We start from the raw sequence: 26,658 nt of genomic DNA, 5'->3' as shown, positions 1-26,658 counted from the left end.
CTGAACTCTGGGCCTGGGCACTGTCCCTCAGCTCTTCAGCTCAAGGCTAGCGCTCTACCACTTGAGCCACAGCGCCACTTCCGGCTTTTTTCTTTTTGCTTATGTGGTGCTGAGGAATTGAACCCAGGGCCTCATGCATGCAAGGCAAGCGCTCTACCACTGAGCCACCTTCCCAGCCCCGAGATCACCTGTCTAGAAAACATGGGAGAAACACTTGTAAGTGGAACAGAACTGGGGGTTAAGGGTTTGTCCTGTGATGTGCTGCACCCCTCCAACTATGCCCCACTCACCCCTGGGACAGGGAAGTGCGGCTTCAATCTTTCAAAAGGAAGTTCATTTTGGATTCTGACATTGCCTAAATTCAAGGATACCTAGCTAATAGCTCCACTTAGGGCAAATATTAACCTTGCAACATACACTGTAAACCTTCCATTTCTCTAACACCCATGAGCCTCAGAGTGGTTTCTTAGAAGTGGCAAACTCAGGGCCTGGGCGCTGTCCCTAAGCTTTTGTGCTCAAGGTCAGGACGCTTAAGCCACAGCTCCACTTTCAGCCTTTTATGGTGGCTAACTGGAGGACTTTCCAGCCCAGGCTGGCTTCAAAGTGTAATTGAGGGTTACAGGTGTGAGTCACCTTTGCCCAGCCTCGGTTCAAATTTTTAATCTCCTCAGACACAAACAGTCCTGTTTTCATTTAAAGTAGAACTTGAATTCTAAAAGAAATAGGTATTTTCCTATTTCTGGTATCTAAGACTGGATGTTATTTTACAATAACATTGATATATTCTGGGTAAGTGAAAGCTTTTATATTACATTTTTTATTTTGCAAGAAAATAAATTATACAACTTAAAAAATAAAATCCAAAAAATTAAGCAGTTCATCAAAATATTTTGGCCTACTGCATACAGAAACTACCATTAAAATCATACAGCATTCTCATCTCGGTATGTAGTGGCGCACATTCAAGACGAACAGACCATGAGGACAGAATTCGCCTCAGGAACTCAAGTTTGTTCAACACTCCAGACGACAGTGTAGATGACAGGAAAGCTCTCACATAATGTGTTACTTCCCAACCATGACCTTGGAGGAATTTGTAAGACAGCATCCAGTCATTTACATGAGAATAGAAAAACCAGCTTGAGTCTAAGATAGCAAAAATCTTCTGTAAAACAAGCAAATCTTTCACCCAAATTGAATTCTAAAATTTGCCCTTTGAGCAGAGCTAATGATATCTACTGAAAATAATGCAAAATCCCTTTTAGCTACTGGGTCATATTTTGTATTAAACTTAATAAAAAGTGAAATAAACTTTCATTTTTTGGAAATGTTAACATTTATGCACAAAACAGACTTACTTATATGGATTGGGAAACTCAGGAACCCCTCCAATAAATGTAAAAATTGGAAGACTTCAGAATTTACTCCAAGATCCTCATTGAATTATTGGTGCAATAACATTCAAATATTTATGCTAGCATCAAAATTGTCATTATCATTTTTCAAAATTTGTTTTGTGTCTACTTATTCTCACAATGGGGTTTCAACAAGGCTAACATTTTCGGACTGCTCCATCTCTTCTTTTGTGTTTGGAGACAGAGACACACTATGTCATCCAGGCTGGCTTTAAACTCTTTCCTCCAGCCCCAGCCTCCTTGAGCACTGGGACTAAAGATGCATACCATCACACCTGGCATAATTGACTTCATCTTTAAATGACAAGATGAATGTTCAAAACTTAAATTCACCTGAAGTATATTCCTGTTACACTACTCATTAAATAACAATATAAAGTGTTGGAGCAGGAAGAGTCACATTTTTTGTCTCTCAACGACATCATTTCACCTCTGCTCTCTCGGCACTTCAGTGCTGAGAAGGGACCTGATGAATACTGTGATATGGTACCTTTAGCATATTCCACAGCAGTGTTTGATATTGTTTATTCTTTTTAAAATTAAATTAACAGCTATATTGTCAAAACAAAGGAAATTAAACAATGGTCTTGACAAACACCAAAAAGTAGTTGAACTTCTGCATACATACCACGCCCCCCCCCCCCCAAAAAAAGGTGGGGGGTGAAAAGTCTAAGTTGACAGTATTTGCTGTTGTTCATTTCCCAAAATACAATCAGGACATAATTAGCTATTAAAAATTTATAAAAAATTTAATAGAAAACTTTGCTATGGATTTAGTGTTACCCATTTTGCATTAAAGTTTCCTTCATAAATCAAAACATCCTGGCTCTTGTTCTTAAGTTAAATGACCAAAATGATTATGCTTCCTCCTTTCCTGGCATTCCTATTAAGGGACAAATGTCAATACCAAACGATTCGTTACATAAGGGCCACAATCATTACAAAATTATTTCCTCTAAATTGTAAATTTATGCACTGTCAGCAGTCATCTAATTAGAGAAAACAATGAGTACTACATTAATCCTTCACAATATGCTTTGTCTAATAATTCCTACCTTAGAGTTGAAGTTTAAGATTTTAAATTATAAACAAAACCCCAATTTCCTATGAATTTCAGAACAGATAACTGACTAGAACCAGCAAAACTTTACTGTTTTAAGCTTACTTTCTCTTCCTTCTAGCAGGGAGCTCACAAAACTTCTGGGATTAGAACAGATTCCATGAAATGCTCTCAAAACATTCTGCTACAAAATAATACTGTATGCTTCTCAGTGCTCCATTTTTTTTTTCTAGCTCCAAAACCATACTTTAAAATATAATTGAACATCCAAAAAGATAAAAAGCAAACTGCAAGAAAATTTGAAACGTGCACCACAGTGAATAAAATCCATGTTGAGCCATTCTTTCCCAATGAGGAATAAATTGTTGACTTTTTAGTGGTTCAAATCCTCCAGTCCTTGACATTTCCGCTGCTCTGAGTACGCGGCCAGCAACCAACAGGCTGCTGCTTTGGATTGACTGAAAGGAACAAGTGTTGCCTTCTGGATATCTTAAAAAAATGTTTATTTTTAAAATATATAAATATATATGTACATATTTGGCAAGTTTTCTGCTCCTATTGAGATTGTAACAACTTTGCTTATGCTTTTGGGGTCATATGTTGTGGTTTTCCTCTTCCTCCCAGATGACTGGCAACCATTACTTTTTAAAAGAGAACAACTTTTTTCCCCAGAAACCTGAGGCTATAATTCCTTACTCATGAGACTGAAATACCGAAACAGTTGTACCTTAAGAGATCAGTTCCACAACTGCACTGTAGTAGAGCAGGAGATTTCTGCATTTTCAGAAACTGAGATATGGCATAATAAATATTAGGACTATAAATATTAAGTGTTAGTAAACACACTCAATGTTTTTGCTTGACTCTGTAATCATAATGATCTATTTCCATAAAATTTTAACAACTGAAGCAACAATTAACAAGCTTCACTTTTTCACAAGCCCTCCAGCCATATAAGATGAAAAAAGAACAAAATTACTGCTCACTCAACGAATTAACTAAGACAGTCATCTCCTGCATGAGAAAACCAGTATTTGTAAGGTGGAGATTTTTGAGGTCACCACTGAAATGCAGTTGTTCAACTGAAAGCAGCGTGTGAACAAATAATCACCCTGCTAACTAATCTTCATCTTCTTGCCTTCATCTGCCCTCTCCCAGTGTGGTGCTGACCAGCTCGTTCTGCCATTAAAAACCAAGAGTTTTAATTGAATTTTGTAAAACAAAAGAAAACAGTACTTTTCAGTGCATGAATCTGAATATCCTTCCTTGTGCAAGTACATGTTTTTAAGAGGAAAAAAAGAGAGAAAAGCAACTAGAACCCTGTCCTCACCCTTCTCAACTGAACTTCTCCTGGTGGGTAAATACAAATTCACTTTTAGAAGTTCATAATGGCTCTTCATGAGTGCAAGTTTCTCCGCAGAACAGCATGCTGGCAGAGTGTGCCGCATGAAGGAGTGCCACCATGCTACCTAATGGGATTGGCAAAATATAGTTGTTCTGTAAGGTAAGGCAGAGATTTTAATATTTATGTTATCCAAGTCCAAATAAACCTTTCTCCAGCTCAAACTGAGACAACTTCTGCCCAAGCACTTCAAAATCTGGGTTCTTAACATTGTCCATGATATTCAGAACTATGCCATATATATGAAAGTGTTGATGTCCGATTCATCTCTTCTGATGTACTTGTGCTCTATTAGCCATTCTATTTGTTCTTTTATCATTTTCTTTTGTGGCAAGAACATGTTTTTCAAAATTTCTACTAATTCAGTCTGCAGTTGAGCATTACTAATTTTCTTTCTCATTTTCATTATTTGTATGATGGCTTCCTAAAAGAAAAATAAGGTAAGAGTATTAGTATAATAAGCTTATTTAAGTAGAGCAACACAAAAAGTGACTCTTTATGAATACTTGATCTTCTATCCAACATCTACCAAACAGAAATCACTATAGCTTAATACTGAGACCAAAATTTACTTAACAAATAAAAATATTCTTTTCAGACCCTATAAATAAAAAAAAAATCTGCTAATACAGATTTTGCAATTAAGGAAAAGCAATGTTATTCATGACCTCTCTGCTGGGAAAAAAAAACAGCTATTTGTTTGTTTTTTTGGGTCCGGTCGTGGGGCCTGAACTCTGGGCCTGGGCGCTGTCCCTCAGCTCTTCAGCTCAAGGCTAGCACTCTACCACTTGAGCCATAGCGCCACTTCCGGCTTTTTTTCTTTTTACTTATGTGGTGCTGAGGAATCGAACCCAGGGCCTCATGCCTGCAAGGCAAGCGCTCTACCACTGAGCCACCTTCCCAGCCCTTAAGAATTATTTTTTAACTTTGACTGGTATGTAGCTTGGTAGCAGGGTTTTGTGCTCTTGCTTTTTTTTTTGTTTTTGTTTTTTGGGTCCAGTCGTGGGGCCTGAACTCTGGGCCTGGGCGCTGTCCCTCAGCTCTTCAGCTCAAGGCTAGCGCTCTACCAATTGAGCCACAGCACCACTTCTGGCTTTTTTCTTTTTGCTTATATGGTGCTGAGGAATCGAATCCAGGCCCTCATGCATGCAAGGCAAGTGCTCTACCACTGAGCCACCTTCCCAGCCCAGCTAATTATTTATTTATTTATTTTTTTTTTACGTTGAAAAAAAATCTTTTAATATATAATATTAACAGATATTATGCAATACAATATCCACATATTTGTTGTGCCAATAGAAAATGTAACATTTAAATAGATAGATAGATATACACATAGAGAAAGAGAAAGAGAGATTCATCAAATAAATACTATCCAGTGCCCACAAAGTTAAAATGCGTCAATATACAATTACTGCAGACGTTGTTTTTTAAATATCTCATTATAATTATAAAATGAGGAGTTTTCATTTTTATTTGAAGCAGATATTCCATTGTTGGTTCTGAGTGAGCTAATTATTTATATAGAGAGACTTTTTCATTTCTTTTTCCCAGATTTCTTCTGTACATTTCTTGCCAGGCACCAATAGCTCACACCTGTAATCTTAGCTACTTAGGAGGCTGAGATCTGTAGATTAGGGTTCAAAGCCAGCCTGAGTAGCAAAGTGAGACTAAGTGGCAGACTGCTAGCTTAAGCAGAGAAAAGCTTTGGGATAGCACCCAGGCTCTGAGTTCAAGCCCTAGGACCAGCATATATAACACATGTGTGCACACACACAGGAGAGAGAGGGAGAAAGGGAAAGAGACAGAATTCGGAAAAAAATTTGTATCTAAATAAGTTTCCATAAATACGTATTAAAACAGAATTAGAGCTCTAGAAATAAAATACAACTGAAAGTGTTTCAATCTTATAATATGAAACATTGTTAAAATAGATTTATTCAGGTGGAGCCAAAAGGTACCATAACATAAAACCAAGGTTTTAGGCAACCGACAGAGTAGAACCTGCTGGAGACCACCAAACTACAGAGACACCTCTGTTAGCAGTAAATAATTATTAATTATTAGTTTTATTTAAGTTTCGGCAAAATGCAATTTTAATAAATTTAATTTTTAAATTCCAGTTAAATGAAAATCAGTTCTTTTTTAAAACAGGATAAATAACCTAAATACTTTTAAATTCAAACAAAGTTTGAAGACTGAAAAAGAGGCTTTGATATTTAGAGATTCTGAACATCACAAACCTGGGTTCTTAATATTCTTAGCTGAACTATTCCTTCATTCTCCTCTTCTCTCATTCTTTCTGTAGTTAACTGCAAGCGTCCAATTAAGTTGATTTTACCCCTTTTCTGAACTTTTGCATTTTTTCTGTAAAAACATTTTAAAATTTTCATGATGAAGAGTAACAAAACATTACACAGAAAGTGACTGAGAAAAACTTAGGAATACACTGAAGATTAATAGTCATAAATTTTAAGAAGTAACAACCAATATACAACTTTATCTAAAACAAATTCTAAGCTGGACACTAGTGGCTCAAAGCTTAAATCCTAACTACCTGGGAGGCTGAGACAGATTATGTTTGAGGACAGCCTAGGTGTAGACAGGCTGGGCATATCAACCAACAGCTGGGCACAATGTATGCACCCATTGTCCCAGATACATGTCCAGGCTGACGTCTGGACAATGGTGGTTCCACAGAAACAAAACAAAAAAATCTATGCTGGGTGTGGTGACACATGACTACAATTCCAGCACTTGGGAGGATGGCAACTTAGGGATAGAGTGGGGTATGGTACATATAGAGCAAATCTGAGGTCAGATTGGGCTACACAGTGACACTGTCTCAGATGAAACTGAAAAATTCTATGGACTTTTTGATGTTTTTTTTTTTTTTTTTTTTTGGGGGGGGGGGGGGGGTTTCTAGTCGTGGGGCCTGAACTCTGGGCCTGGGCGCTGTCCCTCAACTCTTCAGCTCAAGGCTAGCGCTCTACCACTTGAGCCACAACGCCACTTCCGGCTTTTTTCTTTTTTTCTTATGTGGTGCTGAGGAATCGAACCCAGGGCCTCAGGCATGCAAGGCAAGCGCTCTACCACTGAGCCACCTTCCCAGCCCCAATGCTTTTTTTTTTTTTTTTTTTTTTTGTCAGTTGTGGGGCTTGAACTCTGGGCCTGAACACTGTCCCTGAGCTCTTCAGCTCAAGGCTAGCGTTCTACCAGTTGAGCTACAACGCCACTTCTGGTTTTCTGATCGTTTATTGGAGATAAGAATTTCACAGAGTTTCCTGCCCAGGCTGGCTTTGAACCATGATTCTCAGATCTCAGCCTCCTGAGTAGCTAGGATTACAGGTGTGAGCCACTGGCGCCTGGCTCAATGCTTTTTGGCAGATAACCTAAGAGACTCTTATTTCCAACTAACCAGCAAAAAGCTGGAACTGGAAGTTTGGTTCAAGTAGTAAAGCCAAATGAAAGTTCAAGGCCCTGCCCTGAATTCCAGCTCCAGTACTGGCACATGTAATACATACAAAATATACATACAAACACACACAGACACACACACATACACACACACTGCCCAGACGGAGGTAGTACATGAAAAATATACACACACACAAACACAAACCACTATAATAAGTTTAGACTGGTAGTAAACAATTATTGCTTTAAATATCATGTAAGGAAAACATTTTGTTAAAAACAAAGAAATAGTAAAATTCAAATGAGATTTTTATTTTCAATCAAATTAACCTTACATTAAGCTGAATTCCTGGTTCACTGAGAAGAGGGTACCTTCTGTAAAATCTTTGGGTGAATTGACTTGAGGTTCGTACAATAAAACTTGCCGTTTGAGCTTTGGAAAAGCTACTAAAGACTATGAAGAATGAAAAGAAACAATTAGGATCCACAAACAGTATAGAATGCTAAGATCAACTCTCCAACATGAAGAAAGTTGGAGAGTATAAACACAAATTTACAATGCAACCTTTTTTTTTTTTTTTTGTTGGTTGTGGGGCCTGAACTCTGGGTCTGGGCACTGTCCCTCAGTTCTTCAGCTCAAGGCTAGCCTCTACCACTTGAGCCACAGTGCCACTTCTGGCTTTTTCTGCTTATGTGGTACTGAGGAATCAAACCCAGGGCCTCATGCATGCAAGGCAAGCACTCTAACACTGAGCCACCTTCCCAGCCCACAATGCAACCTTTTATGTGTACTTCCAAAAAATTAAGAATACAAGGATATAATGTAAAAGGAGGTTAAAAGAGCTGGTTATAAAAAATAAATAAATAAAAGAGCTGGTTATGAGGAACAGTAAATGTTCTCTTTATGGAAATAGAAGAAGTTAGGGTTAGTTACATAGGATCAAAGCAATATCCAGAGGACACAATCTATTCTGGCATTTACAATAAACTTATACAAGGAGAAGCAAAATGAAGTTGAAGTAAAAAGCTAATAAGCAACTTTCACAAATCGTAAAAATGAACAAATCCCAATTTTTCTAACTCTTGGATTTTTCATCATAAAATTTTGAACACAAGGTCAGTACAGAAATAGTATAGTACTTATGTTTGGTCAGACTCCTCACAAACAATATTTAAATGTCAACTGAATCTTTACCTCTTTTTTGCCTTTCTTAGTAACTTGTATATTTTCAATTTCTTTTCTCCATAAAAACCTCATTTAGGGCTGGGAAGGTGGCTCAGTGGTAGAGTACTTGCCTTGCATGCCTGAGGCCCTGGGTTCGATTCCTTAGCACCACATAAGCAAAAAGAAAAAAGCTGGAAGTGGTGCTGTGGCTCTAGTGGTAGAGCACTAGGCTTGAGCTGAAGAGCTGAGGGACAGCGCCCAGGCCCAGAGTTCAGGCCATGACTGGACCCAAAAACAAAACAAAACAAAAAAAAACCTCATTTACTATTTTTCTTGGTTATGTCACTTTGAGTGTCATGAATTCACAAATGTCAGGGGTTGGGTATATAGCTTGGTGGAACAGTGTGAACAGTGTATAGAAAGCACTGGATTTGAGATGGAAATGTGGCTTAGTGGTACAGTGCTTGCCTCATATGCATAAAGCCCTGGGCTCGATTCCTCAATACCATATACACAGAAAAAAGCAGAAGTGATGCTGTGGCTCAAGTGGTAGAGTGCTGGTCTTGAGCAAAAGAAGCTTGGGGACAATGCCCAGGCCGAGTTCAAGCCCCCAAGATTGACAGAAAAAAAGGCGGCATTGGATTTGACACCAAAAGACAAATTACTGCATGCCAATCATATATATATATATATATATATACACACATATATATGTGTGTGTGTATATGTATATATATATATGTGTGTGTGTGTATATATATATATATGTGTATGTATGTATATATGTATGTATGTATATATGTATATGTATGTGTGTGTGTGTGTGTGTGTGTGTGTGTGTGTATATATATATATATATATATATGTGCATGCAATGACACAAAATTTAAAACAAACCCATAAAGTCCTTCTAAGTTCAGCATCTGGAAGTTCAGTTGCAAGTTTTAGATTTTCAAAGCTGATTTTCTCTCTAGGTCTTTGGTTCCATGCAAACAACACAGCCAACTGAAACGTGGTCACCTCCAAGTCATATTGACCTACTTCATTCTTAAATGTTATCTACAGAAGAGAAAACAGACTTTAGTTAGTACAAAATCTCTTTATGATGATTACCAACTAGTTAATAAAATGTTACACATGTTGCATGTGAAAAATACTACATTTTGTCTATTCTTCCTGTCTCACATAGAACAGAAATTTTAGCAGGCCTCATCTTAGGAGACTCATCTCCTGGCCTTCCCTATAGTAAAATGTGCCCACATGATTGCATTCGGTCTAATGTGCTACAATGAGAAATGGGAAAATATTCACAACATGTTCTTAAGGGAAAATCCATCTTCTCCATTCCCTTCCTGTGCACACACACAGTGGGAATCAAACTGAATTCTATACACAAGGGCTGTGAAATACAGTAGGCATAATGGTGCATGAAGACTACATCCCTACCAATTTCATGGATAAATCCATTACACTTTCTATGTGGAAACGAAAAAAAAAATCTATTCTGTACTGGTGCCCATTTCTGAAGTCTTTCTACTTTTACCCAAATTAATTGAACCAACACACCATCTACTTACAATTCCATTTGACATGAGATGATGCCAGTGTAATTTCCTACCACTATGATTTTTTTTGTAAAATTCTTCTACTTCAGGAATCAAATCTTCCAGTTCAGTAGGAAGTGAGACAAAGACTTTCTCAGAACTTCTTGACCAGGCACCAGCATTCAGAATCTTGATATTAACTGAGTCAGCTAAAGGTAAGAAATCAGAAAGTGTAAAATATAAATAATCCTGATAATGGATATAATTCAAAATAAATAGTAGAGATTAAGTTTCAGTGAAAAACAAATAGAAGGTTTTGTTAAAAGTATCCTTGTTTCTAAGTAAGATTTCCAAATCTACCACTAGGCCTTGACAGCTATCTCTAAGGAATATGGACTTCATTACATCCTTGGATCTATTACTGCTAACATCCATTTTCCTTCTGGTGCTGCTTTATTGTGCCAGTCCTAGGACTTGAACTGAGGGCCTGTACCCTGTCCTGAGCTTTTTATGCTCAAGGCTATCACTCTGTCACTTGAGCCACAACTCCACTCCCAGTTTTTTTCGTAGTTTAATGACAGTAAGATTTTCCTGCCTGGGCTGGCTTAGAACTGGGATCCTCAGATCTCAGCTCCATGTGTAGCTAGGATTGCACTTGTGAGCCACCAACACCAGGCCTCACATCTATTTTATTGGTCATGGGCCTTCAACTCTGGGCCTGGGCACTGGCCCTCAGCTCTTCAGCTCAAGGCTAGTGCTCTGCCACTTGAACCACATGCCACTTCTGGTTTTCTGGTGGTTAACTGGAGATCATGATTACCAACTAGTTAATAAAATGTTACACATGTTGCATGTGAAAAATACTACATTTTGTCTATTCTTCCTGTCTCATATAGAACAGAAATTTTAGCAGGCCTCATCTTAGGAGACTCATCTCCTGGCCTTCCCTATAGTAAAATGTGCCCACATGATTGCATTCGCCTAATCATGGTTAACGAACATCTCAGGGATGTTCGTGCTTAGGTTGGCTTTGAACTGCAATCCTCAGATCTCAGCCTCATGAGTAGCTAGGATTACAGGCTTCAGCCACCAGCACCAGGCACATCTATTCTTAGTAAATAGAAAAGACATTCTTTCAGAAAAAGTTTAAAAATACTTTATGTGTAATAATAAAATAATACCTGGTAAAGCCAATTTATTATTTTTGTGCATTTCCTTAAAAGCCTGGTTCAGATCTTCAGATACCTTTATGTCCTGAAACATTCTAGCAAGCTTGTTTACATAATCTGCTGGCATACCAACTTCCTACAAAAATCAAACACAGAAAGAAATAATATGTAATTTGTTATACTACAAGGATAAAGTGTAAAAAGTGTTAACAAAACTGTCTTAGATGCTTATTAATACAAATTTCTTATCCAGAGGGATGTTTCTAAGAATGTTTATTATAGTCAAATACCTATTAAATTTGATTCTTAGAAACTAAGTAGGTTGGTACAGGCAGTTCTTGATTTGCACAGTAGCAACATGTATGACATCAGTTACTACAATATAGTTAATATTCATTACTAACAACTCCCCTCAACTTCAGATGCCACTAGATTGATAAATATAAAGAATAAACTTCATTCTTAGCACCTCAATCCACATATTATGAAAAAACGTAACCACAGACTGGAAGAATAGCATAGTAGTACAGCATTTGCCTTGTGCAAGTCACTGAGTCTAAGCATCAGTACTGGAATAAAACAAACAAACAGAAGACGACAAAAACCCAGAAGCACATCTCAATCCGTTATCCAAACACAAAACTTTACTCAAATAAAAAGTGGTGCTAGCCAGTCAATGAAGGCTTACACCTGTAATCCTAGCTACTCAGGAGGCTGAGATCTGAGGATTATGGTTCAAAGCCAGCCTGGGCAGAAAAAGTCCTTGAGACTCTTAGTTCCAATTCATTACAAAGGGCCAAAGGGAGCTGTGGTTCAAGTGACAGAGCATTAGTCTCAAGCAAAAGAGCTCAGGGCCAAAGCCCCAAGCCCTGAGTTCAAGGCCCAGTACTGGCACCAAAAAAAAAAAAAAAGGTGGTAATGTTGGAAGTACCAATACAATAAAATATAAAATGGAGGTATAGAAGATAGCAGACTAAGGTTGGAATATTGATACTATGAACACTGTCCTAGAACTGGCATAGGCACACGTGCGTACACACACACACAAAATCTCTTTGGTCATATTGGCACACACACACATACGCGCGCACGCACATACACACACACAATCTCTTTGGTCTTTCCTGTTTGGCTGGCTTTCTCATTACACACACACACACACACACACACACACACACTCTCTCTCTCTCTCTCTCTCTCTCTCTCTCTCTCTCTCTCTCTCTCTCTCCCCCTCTCTCTCTTTGGTCTTTCCTGTCAGGCTGGCTTTCTCATTCCTAAAATCTCAGCTTCCTGAGTAGCTAAAATTACAGAAATGAGCCACCAGTACCCAGCTCTGGTATAGTAACTTTTGAGTGAAACTTTCGATTTAAAAAAAAAAAAATTGTTTTTATTGTAAAGGTGATACACAAAGGGGTTATAGTTACATAAGGTAGTCAGTAGGTTTCTTTTCCAACAGTGTTAATCCCTCTTGTTCTCTCCTACTTTCCCTCCCCATCCATTCCCCTCCCCCACAAGTTATAAAGTTCATTTCCAACATAGTATCTAGTGAGCATCTCAGCTGCACTGGCTCACACTTTGTCCTACCGTTTCTACCGTCAGATAAACATATATACAAAGGGTACCAAAATCAGAAATAGGGACTACGGGGAATAAACAAGAAGAGAAAAAAACAAAAGACAAAAGAAACTGCAAACAGTATTGATTTTTTAAAAAATCATTATTGTTCCTCCTGAGCAGTTCCAGTTAGCACAGTAATTTTTATGACCCCATACTGCCAAAGCATGAGTACTCAAAGTTTAAAATTGCTCTCTGTATACAAAGAACATTCATTTTAATAAAATTCAAATACCATTATTAAAATGAACTGAAAGGAACAAATGTTAAAATATTCTTATATGGGTGTTTAGTTATAAATAACATTGACTACCTTAGGTAGCTACTATGTAAAGAACCTTTCTGCAAATGAAAATTAAGGACAAATGAACAATTTGTCCTCAAGCCTACTTAATAAAGTCAGTTTAAATCAAAGAGTACAACCAGTAGTCAAACAATAAAAAAAATCAGAAACAAGTGCAGAATTAGAATGTATTAAGAAAATGAACTGGGGGTGGGAAGGTGGCTCAGCGGTAGAGCACTTGCCTTGCATGCATGAGGCCCTGGGTTCGATTCCCCAGCACCACATAAGCAAAAAGAAAAAAAGCCGGAAGTGGCACTGTGGCTCAAGTGGTAGAGTGCTAGCCTTGAGCAGAAGAGCTGAGGGACAGTGCCCAGGCCCAGAGTTCAGGCCCCACAACTGGACCCCCCAAAAAAAAATTAAAAAAAAAAAAAGAACTTTAATGGATATAATTTTATATACTTGATGCTGTGTTCTTATAAAATGATTCCTACTTCTTTGACATTAACAGTAACACCAAACTATATTACTCATGCAGACATACAAATCATGTGCTATGTAAGAACACTAAATATTAAAAAATAAGCCGGGCGCCATGTGCTATGTAAGAACACTAAATATTAAAAAATAAGCCGGGCGCTGGTGGCTCACACCTGTAATCCTAGCTGCTCAGGAGGCTGAGATCTGAGGATTGCAATTCAAAGCCAGCCCGGGCAGGAAACTCCATGAGACTCCTATCTCCAATAAACCACCAGAAAACTGGAAGTGGTGCTGTGGCTCAAGCTGTAGAGCGTTCACCCTGAGCTGAAGAGCGCAGGGACGGCACCCAGGCCCAGACTTCAAGCTTCACAACTGACAAAAAATAAAAAATAAAAATAAATAAATAAACAAATAAAAATAGTTTACTTACTCTTAGCCACTCTACCATATTTTCTTCAATTTCACTATCAGCAGAGATGTCTAATATAAGACGTCGTGTCAAATGAGCTTTGTGATACCTCATAAAAACGTCTTTGTTCTGCACATACTTAAGTACCAAAAGCTGTAAAGAAAACAAAGTTACTTCCAATTCTTACATGTTATGAGCCATCTCCCTCATTTAGACATGTCTGTATCTCCTACTTATCAAAGTGCAGAAATTTTACATTAAGAGGCAAGTAAATTAGTCACCTTGGAAATATAACCAGCCCTGGTGCACACTTCCAAGTTAGTTGAGATTATAATCAAATAACTACATCAGTTTTCCATATTTTACATAAATGTGACAATAGTTTACATAAAAATCAACAGTTTTCCCCCCCAATTTTCTACTTATTAGCTTCACACACACCCCTTTTTTTTTTGCCAGTCCTGAGGCTTAAACTCAGGACCTGGGCACTGTCCCCCAGCTTCTTTTGCTCATGGCTAGTATTCTACCACTTGAACCACAGCACCACTTCTGGCTTTTTCTGTTTAGGTGTACTGAGGAATTGAACCCAGGACTTCATGCTTGCTAGGCAAGCACTCCACCACTAAGCCACATTCTCAGCCTTAGCTTCCCTTTCTTTTTTTCCCCCCTGGGCCTTTTCTGCCTATATTTGTTCTATCTCATTTAATTATTTTTCCTCTTTGCATTCTTAGACTTCACTAACTTAGGAAGAGTCCAAAAAAATAAATATAGGCAAGGAACTAACAACTATCTACTATCTAAGAGTCCCTATCTTGGGGACTCTTACAAAAAGGAGTGAAAAACTTCTAATTTCTCAATTACCACTCCAAACCTATGGAGTCTTCTTCCCCTTTTATCCTTTAACAAGAGCTAAAACTTAATAACCTAAAAGAATAAAGAGATGGGGGCAGAAAGTGGAGGCAGAATAATCTCTAGTTTAAGGCCAGTATGAGCAACATACTAAGTTCAAGGTTAGCCTGAGTTACAAAACAACAAAGATGCCAGGAGCTGGTAGCCTATAATCCTAGTTATTCAAAAGGCTGTGATCTGAGGATCACAATTTAAAGCCAGTGTGAGCAGAAAAGTCCCAGTAGAGCTGTGGCTCAAAGTGGTAGAGTGCTAGATTTGAGTAAAAGTTTAGGGACAGCACCTTGGCCCCAAGTTCAAGCCTCCCCATCAAAAATAAAAAGAGAGGAAAAAAAAAAGAAGAACAACCACAAGAAAGACCCCATTTCAAAAAACTAATGGATGGCATGCAGCTCAGTGGTACAGTGCTCATCTAGCAAGTTTAAGGTCTACACCATCACCAAAAACTGAGAGGAGGGAAAGACTGTTTTCCTTTCAGACAACTATAGAATAAAATTTCTTTGTTAGAAAAAATAAATACCTTTTGCTGGGTGTCAGTGGCTCACGCCTGTAATCCTAGCTACTCAGGAGACTGAGAATGAGGATCATGGTTCAAAGCCAGCCCAAGCAGGAAAGTCCATGAGACTTTTATCTCCAATTAACAACCTGAAAACTGGAAGTGGCACTGTGGCTCAAGTGGTAGAACTTTCACCTTGAGCTAACGAACAGCACCAGGCCCAGAGTTCAAGCCCACCCTACCCCCCCCCCGCCCCCCGCCATAGACAAAATAAATATCCTGTAGAGCTACAGCAGCAGCAAAGTTCATAATAACAATTGCTTAAAAACTTTTCTGATATTACAGAATGTCTAAAAAGCAAAATGCTCAAAGTAAGATAATTAGAAAATCTGAAACACAAGCTAGGTACCACTGACTGACTCATGCCTGTAATCCTACTCAGGAGGATGAGATGTGAGGATCGCAGTTAGAAGCCAGCCTGGGCAGGAAATTCTGCGAGACTCTTATCTCCAATAAACTACTCAGAAAAAGCACCGTGGCTCAAGCAGTAGACCACAAGCTTTGAGCACAAGAAGCTCAGGGACAGCATCCAGGCTGAATTCAAGCCCCAGGACTGGCACTAAGAAAAACCCACAAAACAGAAATACAGAAAACTTCATGTTTGCCTGTGTTGCAGGGAATTGCTTTGAAAATAACTGCTGTGCTCTCCTTACCACTACAAGTCATAAATCTTTCTCTGGTCTTAAAAAAAATTTTTTTCATATATATTAAAAAAACTATGTACCACTTCTTTGAGCTTTGCTTCAATTTCTTCAGAGGTTAGTTTTTTGCTTAATGGTGTTTTTCTCAGCAACATGTCACAGTAATTGGCAAGTAACTCAGGGCATTTTGATTCAGGTTGAGTTTTCAATCCCACTCTAGAAAAAAAAAGTTGATGGAAATTGATGTTAGCAAATATTGCTTTTCTAAACCCAATTTTTCACAAACTCCTTACTTTCATTGAATCATTTAAAAAGCTCTTATGACAAATAGTAATTAAGGCTGATACTTATATGAGTACAATGTCTAGAGTATGTAACTATTTTTGTCAATCCTGGGGGTTGAACTCAGGGCCTGGGCACTATCCCTGAGCTTTTGTGCTGAAGGCTAGCAATCTAAAATTTGAGCCACAGCTCCACTTCCACCAAGCTTTTTGGTGATTAATTGGAGATAAGAGTCTCATGGATGTTCCTACTCGGGATGGTTTTGAACCACGATCCTCAAATCTCAGCCTCCTGAGCAGCTAGAACTCAGTCCCTGAGTTCAAGTCCTAGTTTTAAAAAAAAAAAGCTAGCCAGGAATGGTCGCACACACTTGATCTTAGTAGTCAGGAGGAAGAAACAAGATCAAAAGTTTGGGATCGGGCTGGGAAGGTGGCTCAGTGGTAGAGCGCTTGCCTTGCATGCACGAGGCTCTGCGTTTGATTCCTCAGCACCACATAAGCAGAAGAAAAAGAAAAGCTGGAAGTGGCGCTGTGGCTCAAGTGGTAGAGTGCTAGCCTTGAGCTGAAGAGCTGAGGGACAGAGCCCAGGCCCAGAGTTCAGGCCCCACAACCGGACCCAAAAAAAAAAAAAAAAAAGTTTGGGATCAGCCTAAGATATGTCACAAGAACCTGTCTCACAAAATAAAACAAAGAACCAAACCTTACAGGGAAATAGAGAGCCCTGCAAACCCAGTAACAAGTACTACAGACCCCCACAGTTATTTTTAACGTATGGTTTTACGAAACTTACCCTTTCTGCTTCAACGGTAGTTCAAGTTTAAATATGGTAGCATCATTAACAACTGCTTTATAAGCCTGTAAAAAATAATTTGAAATAGAATATAATTGCTATACTTAAATACTTAAAATATGCTGACAAGTTGTGAAGACTTTCAAAACTACATAAAAATATGAATCAAGTGGTTATGTTTGTTCTTTCCTTTCACATGGTACTAGGGATTGACTTGAATGTCCAATGTATGTACTTTATGTATGTCCAAAGCATGTACTTTATTATTATTACTAAGCCTCCTCTGCACCCTTATGTGTCAATACTAGAGTTTTAACTCAGGACTTTGGACTTCACTTGGCTTGCTCTGCTGACTCTTACTTGGGCCATGCCCTCTAGCCCTGCTTTCTAATGGGTTGTTTTTGAGATGGGAGTCTCTCAGACTTTTCTGCCTGGGCTGGCTTCAAACTGTGATTCTCTAGATTTCAGCCTCCTGAGTAGCTAGGATTACAGGCTTAAGACACTGGCACTCAGCTTCTAGTTTCTTTTTGAGCCACCGGCACCTGTCTGCCAGTGTGTATTTTCAATGATACATCTGGCCTAATAGAAGCCTTTTTCAAGCCATCTAACTTACTATAATGCATATTCTTTGCCATGTTAACCATCACTAATCTCAAGTAAGGGACTTCATGCTTCCTGACACCCCACACCCATTTTCTCTTGTGCAGTTTCCTATTCTCCTAAACAATTTTTTCTTCAAACTTCCAATATTCCCTATGTACACCCCCACCGCCACCCCCTCCCAAAAAAAACTGCTCGGTGCCGATGGCTCAGACTTGTAATCCTAGCTACTCAAGAGGCTGAGATCTGAGGATCATGGTTCAAAGCCAGCCTGGGCAGAAAAGCCCATGAGACTTATCTCCAATAACAACCAGAAAACCCAAAGTGGTACTCAAGTGGTAGAGCACTAGGCTTGAGCTGAAGAGCTGAGGGACAACATCCAGAGGTCAAGACCCATGATCCAAAAAAAAGCTATGGCTTCCTGTTTTACTGAGGGAAGTAATCATTTCTTCTTTTTTTTGGGGGGGTGGGGAGATCCGGTTGTGGGGCCTGAACTCTGGGCCTGGGCTCTGTCCCTCAACTCTTCAGCTCAAGGCTAGCGCTCTACCACTTGTGCCAGAGCGCCACTTCCGGCTTTTTTCTTTTTGCTTATGTGATGCTGAGAAATTGAACCCAGGGCCTCAGGCATGCAAGGCAAGCGCTCTACCACTGAGCCACCTTTGTCCAATCATTTCTTCTTCTACATTCCTACATCTATTTTTCCCTCTCCACTGTTACTGCAGCCTCACAACCAAAAGTATATTGCTATTTTTCACATCTTAAAAAAGGTCTCTTAGCCAGGTGCTGGTGGCTCATGCCTATAATCCTAGCTACTTAGGAGGTTGAGATCTAGGATTGCAGTTCAAAGCCAGCCCTGGCATAAAAATCCGTGAGACTCTTATCTCCAATCAACCACCAGAAACCAGGAAGTAGCACTGTGGCTCAAAGTGGTAGAGTGCTTGTCTTGAGCTGAAGAGCTCAGAACAGCACCCAGGCCTAGAGTTCAAGCCCCACAAACAATAAGAAAAAAAATGTCTTGTCTATCTTGAATTAATGACCCTTTCCTCGCTTTTTGGTTTTTTTTTGGGGGAGGGGGGGGGGTCGTGTCGGGGGGCCTGAACTCTGGGCCTGGGTGTTGTCCCTCACTCAGCTCTTCAGCTCAAGGCTAGCGCTCTACTACTTGAGCCACAGCACCACTTCCGGCTTTTTTCTTTTTTTCTTATGTGGTGCTGAGGAATTGAACCCAGGGCCTCATGCATGCAAGACAAGCGCTCTACCACTGAGCCACCTTCCCAGCCCTCCTTGCTTCCTTTTTAGCTAATCTCCTAGAAAATTATGTAACTAGTACCCCTAGTTTTTTTTTTCCTACCCTCTAACTATAAACCATAGTAATTAATTAACTTTCAAACCATAATCCATAGTCCACTCAACTATTAGAAAAGTCAACCTCCGGGGGGCGGGGGGAGGATGGGAGGGGAGGGGAAACAAAGGAGGAAGCTACAATGCTTGATAAAAAATGTACTCATTATCTTGCTCATGTAATTGTAACCCCTCTGTACAGTATTTTCACAATTTAAAAAAAAAGTGAAAAAAAAAAGGAAAGTCAACCTCCCTGTTGCCAGTGACAATGATTCACCTCCTTCTTAGCTGATCCACCAGTAGCATTTTACAACAGCAGATTACACCTTGTTTCTCCATGTTTTCTAGCACTCTCCTAGGCATTCTCTTGGGCCTCAAGAAAGGATGCCTTGGGAGAAGGATGGAAGGGGTGACATAGATCAAAATATATTGTACTCACAAACTGATGTGCTGAATTCAAACTCCTTTGTACAGCTACCTAAATACTTTTTTTTTTCTTTTTTGTCAGTCATGGGGCTTGAACTCTGTGCCTGGGTGCTATCCCTGAACTTTTTTTTTTTTTTTGGGGGGGGGGTCCGGTCGTGGGGTCTGAACTCTGGGCCTGGGCGCTGACCCTCAGCTCTTCGGCTCAAGGCTAGCACTCTACCACTTGAGCCACAGTGCCACTTCCAGCTTTTTTTCTTTTTGCTTATGTGGTCCTGAGGAATCGAACCCAGGGCCTCATGCCTGCAAGGCAAGCGCTCTACCACTGAGCCACCTCCTAGCCCCACTTCTGGCTTTTTTCTTTTTGCTTATGTGGTGCTGAGGAATAGAACCCAGGGCCTCATGCATGCAAGGCAAGTGCTCTACCACGGAGCCACCTTCCCAGCTCCTATCCCTGAACTCTTTAGCTTAAGGCGAGCATTCTACCTATTGAGCCACCGCACTACCTCCAGAATATACTTTTAAAAATACTTCTTCATTTTTTTTAACTTTTTGGGGGGAGGTGAGGGTCCGGTCATGGGTCCTGAACTCTGGGCCTGGGCGCTATTCCTCAGCTCTTCAGCTTAAAGCTAGCACTCTACCACTTGAGCCACAGCGCCACTTCCGGCTTTTTTTTTCTTCTGCTTATGTGATGCTGAACAATCGAACCCACAGCCTCATGAATGCAAGGCAATCACTCTACCACTGAGCCACCTTCCCAGCCCACTTCTTCATTTTTGAAAGAACTAAACATAACAATACCTTAGGCTAGGGCTGGGAATGTGGCTTAGTGGTAGTGTGCTTGACTAGCATGCATGAAGCTCTGGGTTCAATTCCTCAGCACCACATAAGCAGAAAAATACGAAAGTGGCACTGTGGCTCAAGTGGTAAACTAGCCTTGAGCAAAAGAAGCTCAGGAAGCTGGGCACCGGTGACTCATGCCTGTAATCCTAGCTACTCAGGAGGCTGAGATCTGAGGATCACGGTTCAAAGCCAGCCTGAGCAGGAAAGTCCGTGAGACTCTTATCCAATAAACCACTAGAAAACCGTAAGTGGCGCTGTGGCTCAATCCGAAGAGCGCAGGGACAGCGCCCAAGCCCAGAGTTCAAGCCCCACAACCGACCAAAAACAAAAACAAAGAGAGTCTCAGTAACTTTCCTGCCCAGGCTGGCTTTGAACTGCGATCCTCAGATCTCAGCCTCCTGAGTAGCTAGGATTATAGGAGTGAGCCACCAGCGCCCAGCTGTTTTCTCTTCTTCATCTTCACATATGATTGGTAATCACAAGCAACGTCAGTGCTTTGAAAAACATCTATATGCAAAAGCACCATTCCCTCAAACTCACACTCAACATTACCACTTGGATGATCAACACACATTTCAAAGTCAATCTGCTCAAAACTGAGTTTGTGATTTCTCTGTAGCTCTCCCCCCAAAGCTTGTTTCTCCAAGTCTTAACCAGCACAGTACACATATGAAACAGACTTCCAGTCTTGCATGTTGTCTCCTTTTCTTTTTCTTCCTTCCCTAAGTAATTCTAAAATAATTTCCTTTAGAGTAACCTTTTTGTTCTGTGTATGCACATGTACATATATCTTATCATACCATGGTTCATATCTAAATGTGCAACTAGAAAAAAAAAACCAAAACATCAGGACATTAATTTTGAGAACCTGAGTAAGATGGCAGTGGCATGGCAACCATTAGTTCAGGAATGACAAAGACAGAATTTATGAGCTGAGAAAGGGGTCAGCCAAAACATCTTTCAATTGCCAAACTACAGGACTTATTTAACAAATGTTGCCAAGCCTCTTCCAAATCTGTAGACTTCTGTCAGTATACAGACTGGAATGTAAAATTATGGAAATCTGTTACTGCCTATGCACTCCACTAAAAATGTCCAGGAACGAACAATTCCTGGGTAGGGAATTTTTTGGGGGGGAGAGAGGGACGGTCAGTTGTGGAGCTTGGAACTCCGGGCCTAGGCACTGTTCCTCAGCTCTTCAGCTCAAGGCGAATGCTCTACCACTTGAGTCACAGTGCAACTTCCAGTTTTCTGGTGGTTAGAGATTAAGAGTCTCATAGACTTTCACGCCCAGCCTGGCTTTGAACCTCAATCCTCAGATCTCAGCTTCCTGAGTAGCTAAGATTATAGGATTATAAACACAAGCACCTGGTTTTTTTTTTTACTTTTTGATGCCAGTCCAGGGTCTGAGCACTGTCTCTGAGCTTTTTTGCTCATATGGGCCACAGCTCCCACTTCTGGCTTTATTTGGAAATTAATGGGAGGTAAGAAATCTCCCAGGTTTTTTTCCTACAAGGGCCAGCTTCAAACAACAATTCTCAGATCTCAGCTGCCTGAGTTGCTAAGATTATAGGCATGAGCCACCAGAGCCTGGCTTGAGTTGGGGAAACTTTGAACAGTTTTAAAAAATTTCTTTGCAGATTAAAACTCACTGTTGAAATCATACTACAACTGGTATTACCTACAATCTTCTCCTTTAATTTTCTTCTTCCCCCATCTTCACAAACTGTGTTACTTGAATTTCCCAAGTAAAATATTCATATAAAAAAAAAAAGTGAGGGGCTAAGAAGGTAGCTCAGTGGTAGAGCGCTTGCCTTGCATGCATGAGGCCCTGGGTTCAATTCCTCAGCACCACATAAGCAGAAAAGGCCAGCAGTGGTGCTGTGTTTCAAGTGGTAGAGCGCTAGCCTTGAGCTGAAGAGCTGAGGGATAGCACTCAAGCCCAGAGTTCAGGCCAACAACAACAACAAAAAAGTGAGCGGGCATGGGTGGCTGACGTCTGTAATCCTAACTATTCAGGAAGCTGAGATCTGAAGATAGCGGTTCAAAGCCAGCCCGGGAAGGAAAGTATTCGAGACTCTCATCTCCAATAAACCACTCACAAAACCGGAAGTGGCGCTGTGGCTCAAGTGGTAGAACACTAGCCTTGAGCTAAAGAGTTGAGGGACAGAGCCCAGGCCCAGAGTTCAAGCCCCACAACCGACCAAAAAAAAAAAAAAGGTGAGAGAAAAAGCGGAGATCTGGGGATTGTGATTCCAAAAGAAAACACTTCTGACAACCTCTTCCACGAACCATCACTCTGAGAAGTCAGTAATTACTTTACTAATTTAAATGCATTCTTACTCTGTTTTCTTGTTTTTCGCTTGACTCCCTCCAGTTCTGTTTCTTTTTTTTTTTTTTTAATTGTGAAAATACTGTACAGAGGGGTTACAATTACATGGGTAAGATGAGTACATTTTTTATCAAGCATTGTAGCCTCCTCCTTTGTTTCCCCTTCCCATCCCTTCCTATCCTCCCCCTCGCCCCCCACCCAATCCTCCTCTTCCCCTCCTTCCCCCCCCCAACAAAGTTGTAAAGTTCGTTTTCAACATAATGACTTGTACATCTCATTGTTGCAATGGGTCCACCTATATCCCTATTAAACCATTTGTTTTTTCCCTTCCCCTCCACAAATTATACCGCCATCAAATACAGTGAAAGCAGGGGTTATATCGTGGGGAAGGGACATACAAAGCAACAAAGAAATAATCTTATAAATATGTCAGAAACAATCGCATGAAAGAAAAAAACATTTGAATACATATCTTAGGGTTCATTTCCCTAACATCAACTTATTGTTTTTTTCTTTAAAGACAATTTCTTGCTGCTTAGGCCAAGCTAGCTTGGGACTAGCAATCCTCTTGCCTCTGACTCTGACGTCTAGGATTATTGGTCTGCATCACCAGCTTCCTTCAGCCTTTTTTTTTTCTTTTTTGCAATAGTATAATTAAAATGAAAGTCAAGTCCTACTACTGTTTAAAATATTCCAATAGCTTCCCATCCAACTAAGAGTAAAACCAATTCATTAGCATGGTTCCTGAGCTGGCTTCTCAATATGCTAGCCACAGTAACCTCTTCTGCTATTCCTGGAAAAGGACAGAGATTTTTCTGCATATGGATGATACTCCTCCCTCAAAAAGCCATGTGACTTTCTCTACTGACTTGGTCAAATGTCCCTTCAGAAGCCTCAGCAGACTACTCAATTTGACTTCAAATCATCCCACCACTTCCATATTCCATTATTTCCCTACTTATATAATTAAGTACACAAAAAAGAATTAAGGAAAAAGTCTGATGGAAAAGTAATTGTACTTTTAAAGTCAAAAGCAAAAATTCTGGGATGTAAAAGAGTTTAACTAAAGTCAGGCTCATCAATGGCTCATGCCTATAATCATAGCTATTTAGGAGTCTGAGGTCTGAGGTTCATGGTTCCAAGCCAGCCCAGGGAAGGAAAGACTGTGAGATTCTTACACCAAAATTAAACATCACAAAAGCCAGAAGCAGAGCTATGGCTCAAGTGGTAGAGTGATAGTCTTGAGCAAAAGAAGCTCAGGGACAGCATCCAAGCCCTGAGTTCAAGCTCCAGGACCAATACATACACACACAAAAAATTACTTGAGGGGCTGAGAAGGTGGATCAGTGGTAGAGTGCTTGCCTTGCATGCATGTGGCCCTGGGTTTAATTCCTCAGTACCACATAAACTAAAAATGCTGGTAGTGGCATTGTGGCTCAAGTGGTAGAGCTAGACTATTAGCCTTGAGCAAAAGCAACTCAGGAACAGTGCCCAGGCCCTGAGTTCAAGCCCTAGAACTGGCAAAAAAAAAAAAAGTTACTTGAGTAATCCTAGCTACTCAGGAGGCTGAGGTCTGAGGATGGTGGTTCAAAGCCAACCCAGCAGGAAAGTCCAGAAGACTCTTATCTCCAATAAACCACCAGAAAACCAGAAGTGGCTCAAGTGGTAGAGCACTTGCCTTGAACTAAAGAGCTGAAGCACAGCGCCCAGGCTCAGAGTCCAAGCACCATAACTGATCAATAAAAAAAAAGTGAGAAGGGGAAACAAAAAGCTAACACTTAAAGGACAACTTGATGTTTAGTTATCTTCATCCTATTTACTGAGGATATAAACAAATAATATATTTTGCACCAAGCTTCCTGGCAAAGCAAATAGAAATTTGGAATCAACTCTCGTGGGAGCCCAGGAGTTGATAGGAAAGAGTAGAGAAATCAACTTGGCTGGGGAGGAGGTGTGGTAGGAGGCAGAATATAAGTTTCAGGGAAATATACTTTGAGCTACGTCTTAAAAAAGAGTTATGAACCCAACTGTTGGTAATATTCAGAAATAGGAGAACATTTTTGAAAAAATGAAGACAAGAACAACTTTCTAGCTAAATTCTATTCGAGGAGGCTACCTCCAATGCTTACAAAAACATATGCCAAACCAAATAATGAAAACAGTAGATGTCCACTCAGGAAAAATTAAGTTGCCAATTGTAGTTTTAATTTAATGGCATAACAATACAAACTTGTTAAAAGTAAATTATAATTTACACATGACAAAATGTTAACATACAGAAATCTTTACCTTATCTCTGGCAGTGAGAAATCGTGGATCATCTTGAAAAGCTTCTTTGACAAGTTTACTAAATCTATTAAATAATGTAAGTAACTGCTCAACATATTTCTCAGAGTCCTGAAAAAAAATGTATTTTATATTCAATTTAGTTTTACAAAGAAAATAATAAAAATAAAGAAAAAATATAATTTTAATGAACTACAATTTGAAAATTGGAGAACATTTTCTTAAAAATAAAATCAAAAGGTGTTTCAACATTCTTATTTTGCTGACTAAATTACCATTTTAAATAACCTTTCATTTGAAAAAAATAACCTAGAGCTGGGCACCAGTGGCTCACACCTGTAATTTTAGGAGGCTAAGATCTTAGGATCACAGTTCAAAACCAGCCTGGGAAGAAAAATCCCTGAGCCTCTTATTACCTCCAGGTAACCACTAAAAGGCTGGATGGAAGTAGAGCTGTAGCTCCAGCGGTAGAGTGCTAGCCTTGAGCAACAAGGCTCAGGGACAGAATTAAAAAAAAAAAAAAAAAAAAAGACCAGGAAAAAAACTTACAGTAGTAATAGTTTCAGCAGCTGCTACCATATCTGCCAGGCCAGCACTAATGATATGTTCCTCCAAGTCTTTCAACATTGGCTCTATCCCATTCAGAACTTTGTCCATCAAGGAAAACATCAAATGTAACTCTGAAAGGACAGAACATACTCACATCATCATTTTACTCACTAGAATAAATTTTCTCTGATTTATACCACAAAATATCTATGGCAGTAAGAATTTGAAGAAACATTAGATGGAGATTTGTAATATTAATATTATTCTGGGGGCTGGGAAATTGGCTCAATGGTAGAGCGCTTGCCTTGCATGCACAAGGCCCTGGTTTGATTCCTCAACATCATATAAACAGAAAAAGGCGGAAGTGGCATTATGGCTCAAGTGGTAGAGAGCTAGCCTTGAGCTGATGAGCTGAGGGACAGTGCCCAGGCCCAGAGTTCAGGCCCCATGACCAAAAAAAAAAAAAAAAAAAAAAAAGAAAGAAAGAAACTATTTAAAAAAAAAAAAAAAAGAATTTTAAAAAATGATCAAATATCTTCATGTATTTTATTTGTTAAAGAGAATAAAAAAGAAACTATTCACAGATGAGGTTTAAATTGAAAAAAAAAAAATACTTTTCTGTTGGTACAATTAGTTTAGAAGCTACTACAGTTAAGAAGTTCTTAACCTGGGGCTGGGAAGGTGGCTCAGTGGTAGAACGCTAGCCTTGTATGCCTGAGGCCCTGGGTTCGATTCCCCAGCACCATATAAGCAAAAAGAAAAAAGCCGGAAGTGGCGCTATGGCTCAAGTGGTAGCGCACTAGCCTTGAGCTGAGGGACAGCGCCCAGGCCCAGAGTTCAGGCCCCACGACCGGACCAAAAAAAAAAAAAAAAAAAAAAAGTTCTTAACCTGCTCAGTTGGATTTTGTTGTTTTTTGTTTTTTGGGATTTTTGTGGGGGGGAGGACGTTAGTCATGGGGCTTGAACTCAGAGCCTCGGTGCTGTCCCTGAGCTTTTCTGCTCAAGGCTAGTGCTCTAAAACTTGGAGCCACACATCACTTCTGGTATTTTGGTGGCTAATTGGAGGTAAGAGCCTCACAGACTTTCTTGCCCTGGCTAGCTTTGAACTGTGATCCTCAGATCTCAGCCTCCTAAGTAGCTAAGATTACAGGCATGAGC

At 39.8% G+C, this 26,658-nt stretch overlaps 1 protein-coding gene across 1 annotated transcript in view; it reads right to left on the bottom strand.

The window, feature by feature from the left end:
- Window positions 1-1,954: 1,954 nt before the first annotated feature.
- Window positions 1,955-26,658, bottom strand: part of Cul5 (cullin 5) — a 56,004-nt gene continuing 31,300 nt past the window's right edge. The window contains exons 9-19 of the mRNA XM_042683000.1: window positions 25,501-25,631; window positions 24,955-25,062; window positions 17,130-17,194; window positions 16,142-16,274; window positions 13,977-14,108; window positions 11,185-11,308; window positions 10,037-10,212; window positions 9,357-9,518; window positions 7,630-7,748; window positions 6,121-6,244; window positions 1,955-4,301 (exon numbers count right to left, since the gene is read on the bottom strand). Of these exons, the coding sequence (XP_042538934.1) occupies window positions 4,107-4,301; window positions 6,121-6,244; window positions 7,630-7,748; window positions 9,357-9,518; window positions 10,037-10,212; window positions 11,185-11,308; window positions 13,977-14,108; window positions 16,142-16,274; window positions 17,130-17,194; window positions 24,955-25,062; window positions 25,501-25,631 (1,469 nt within the window). The 3' untranslated portion in view covers window positions 1,955-4,106. The remainder of the gene's footprint in view (window positions 4,302-6,120; window positions 6,245-7,629; window positions 7,749-9,356; window positions 9,519-10,036; window positions 10,213-11,184; window positions 11,309-13,976; window positions 14,109-16,141; window positions 16,275-17,129; window positions 17,195-24,954; window positions 25,063-25,500; window positions 25,632-26,658) is intronic.

The sequence above is a fragment of the Dipodomys spectabilis genome, unplaced genomic scaffold (genome assembly GCF_019054845.1).
Source record: "Dipodomys spectabilis isolate Male_0828 unplaced genomic scaffold, ASM1905484v1 ptg000076l, whole genome shotgun sequence".
NCBI lineage: Eukaryota > Metazoa > Chordata > Mammalia > Rodentia > Heteromyidae > Dipodomys > Dipodomys spectabilis.
Note: the sequence above shows the minus strand (reverse complement) of the source record. Positions and strands in the feature narration are given on the sequence as shown.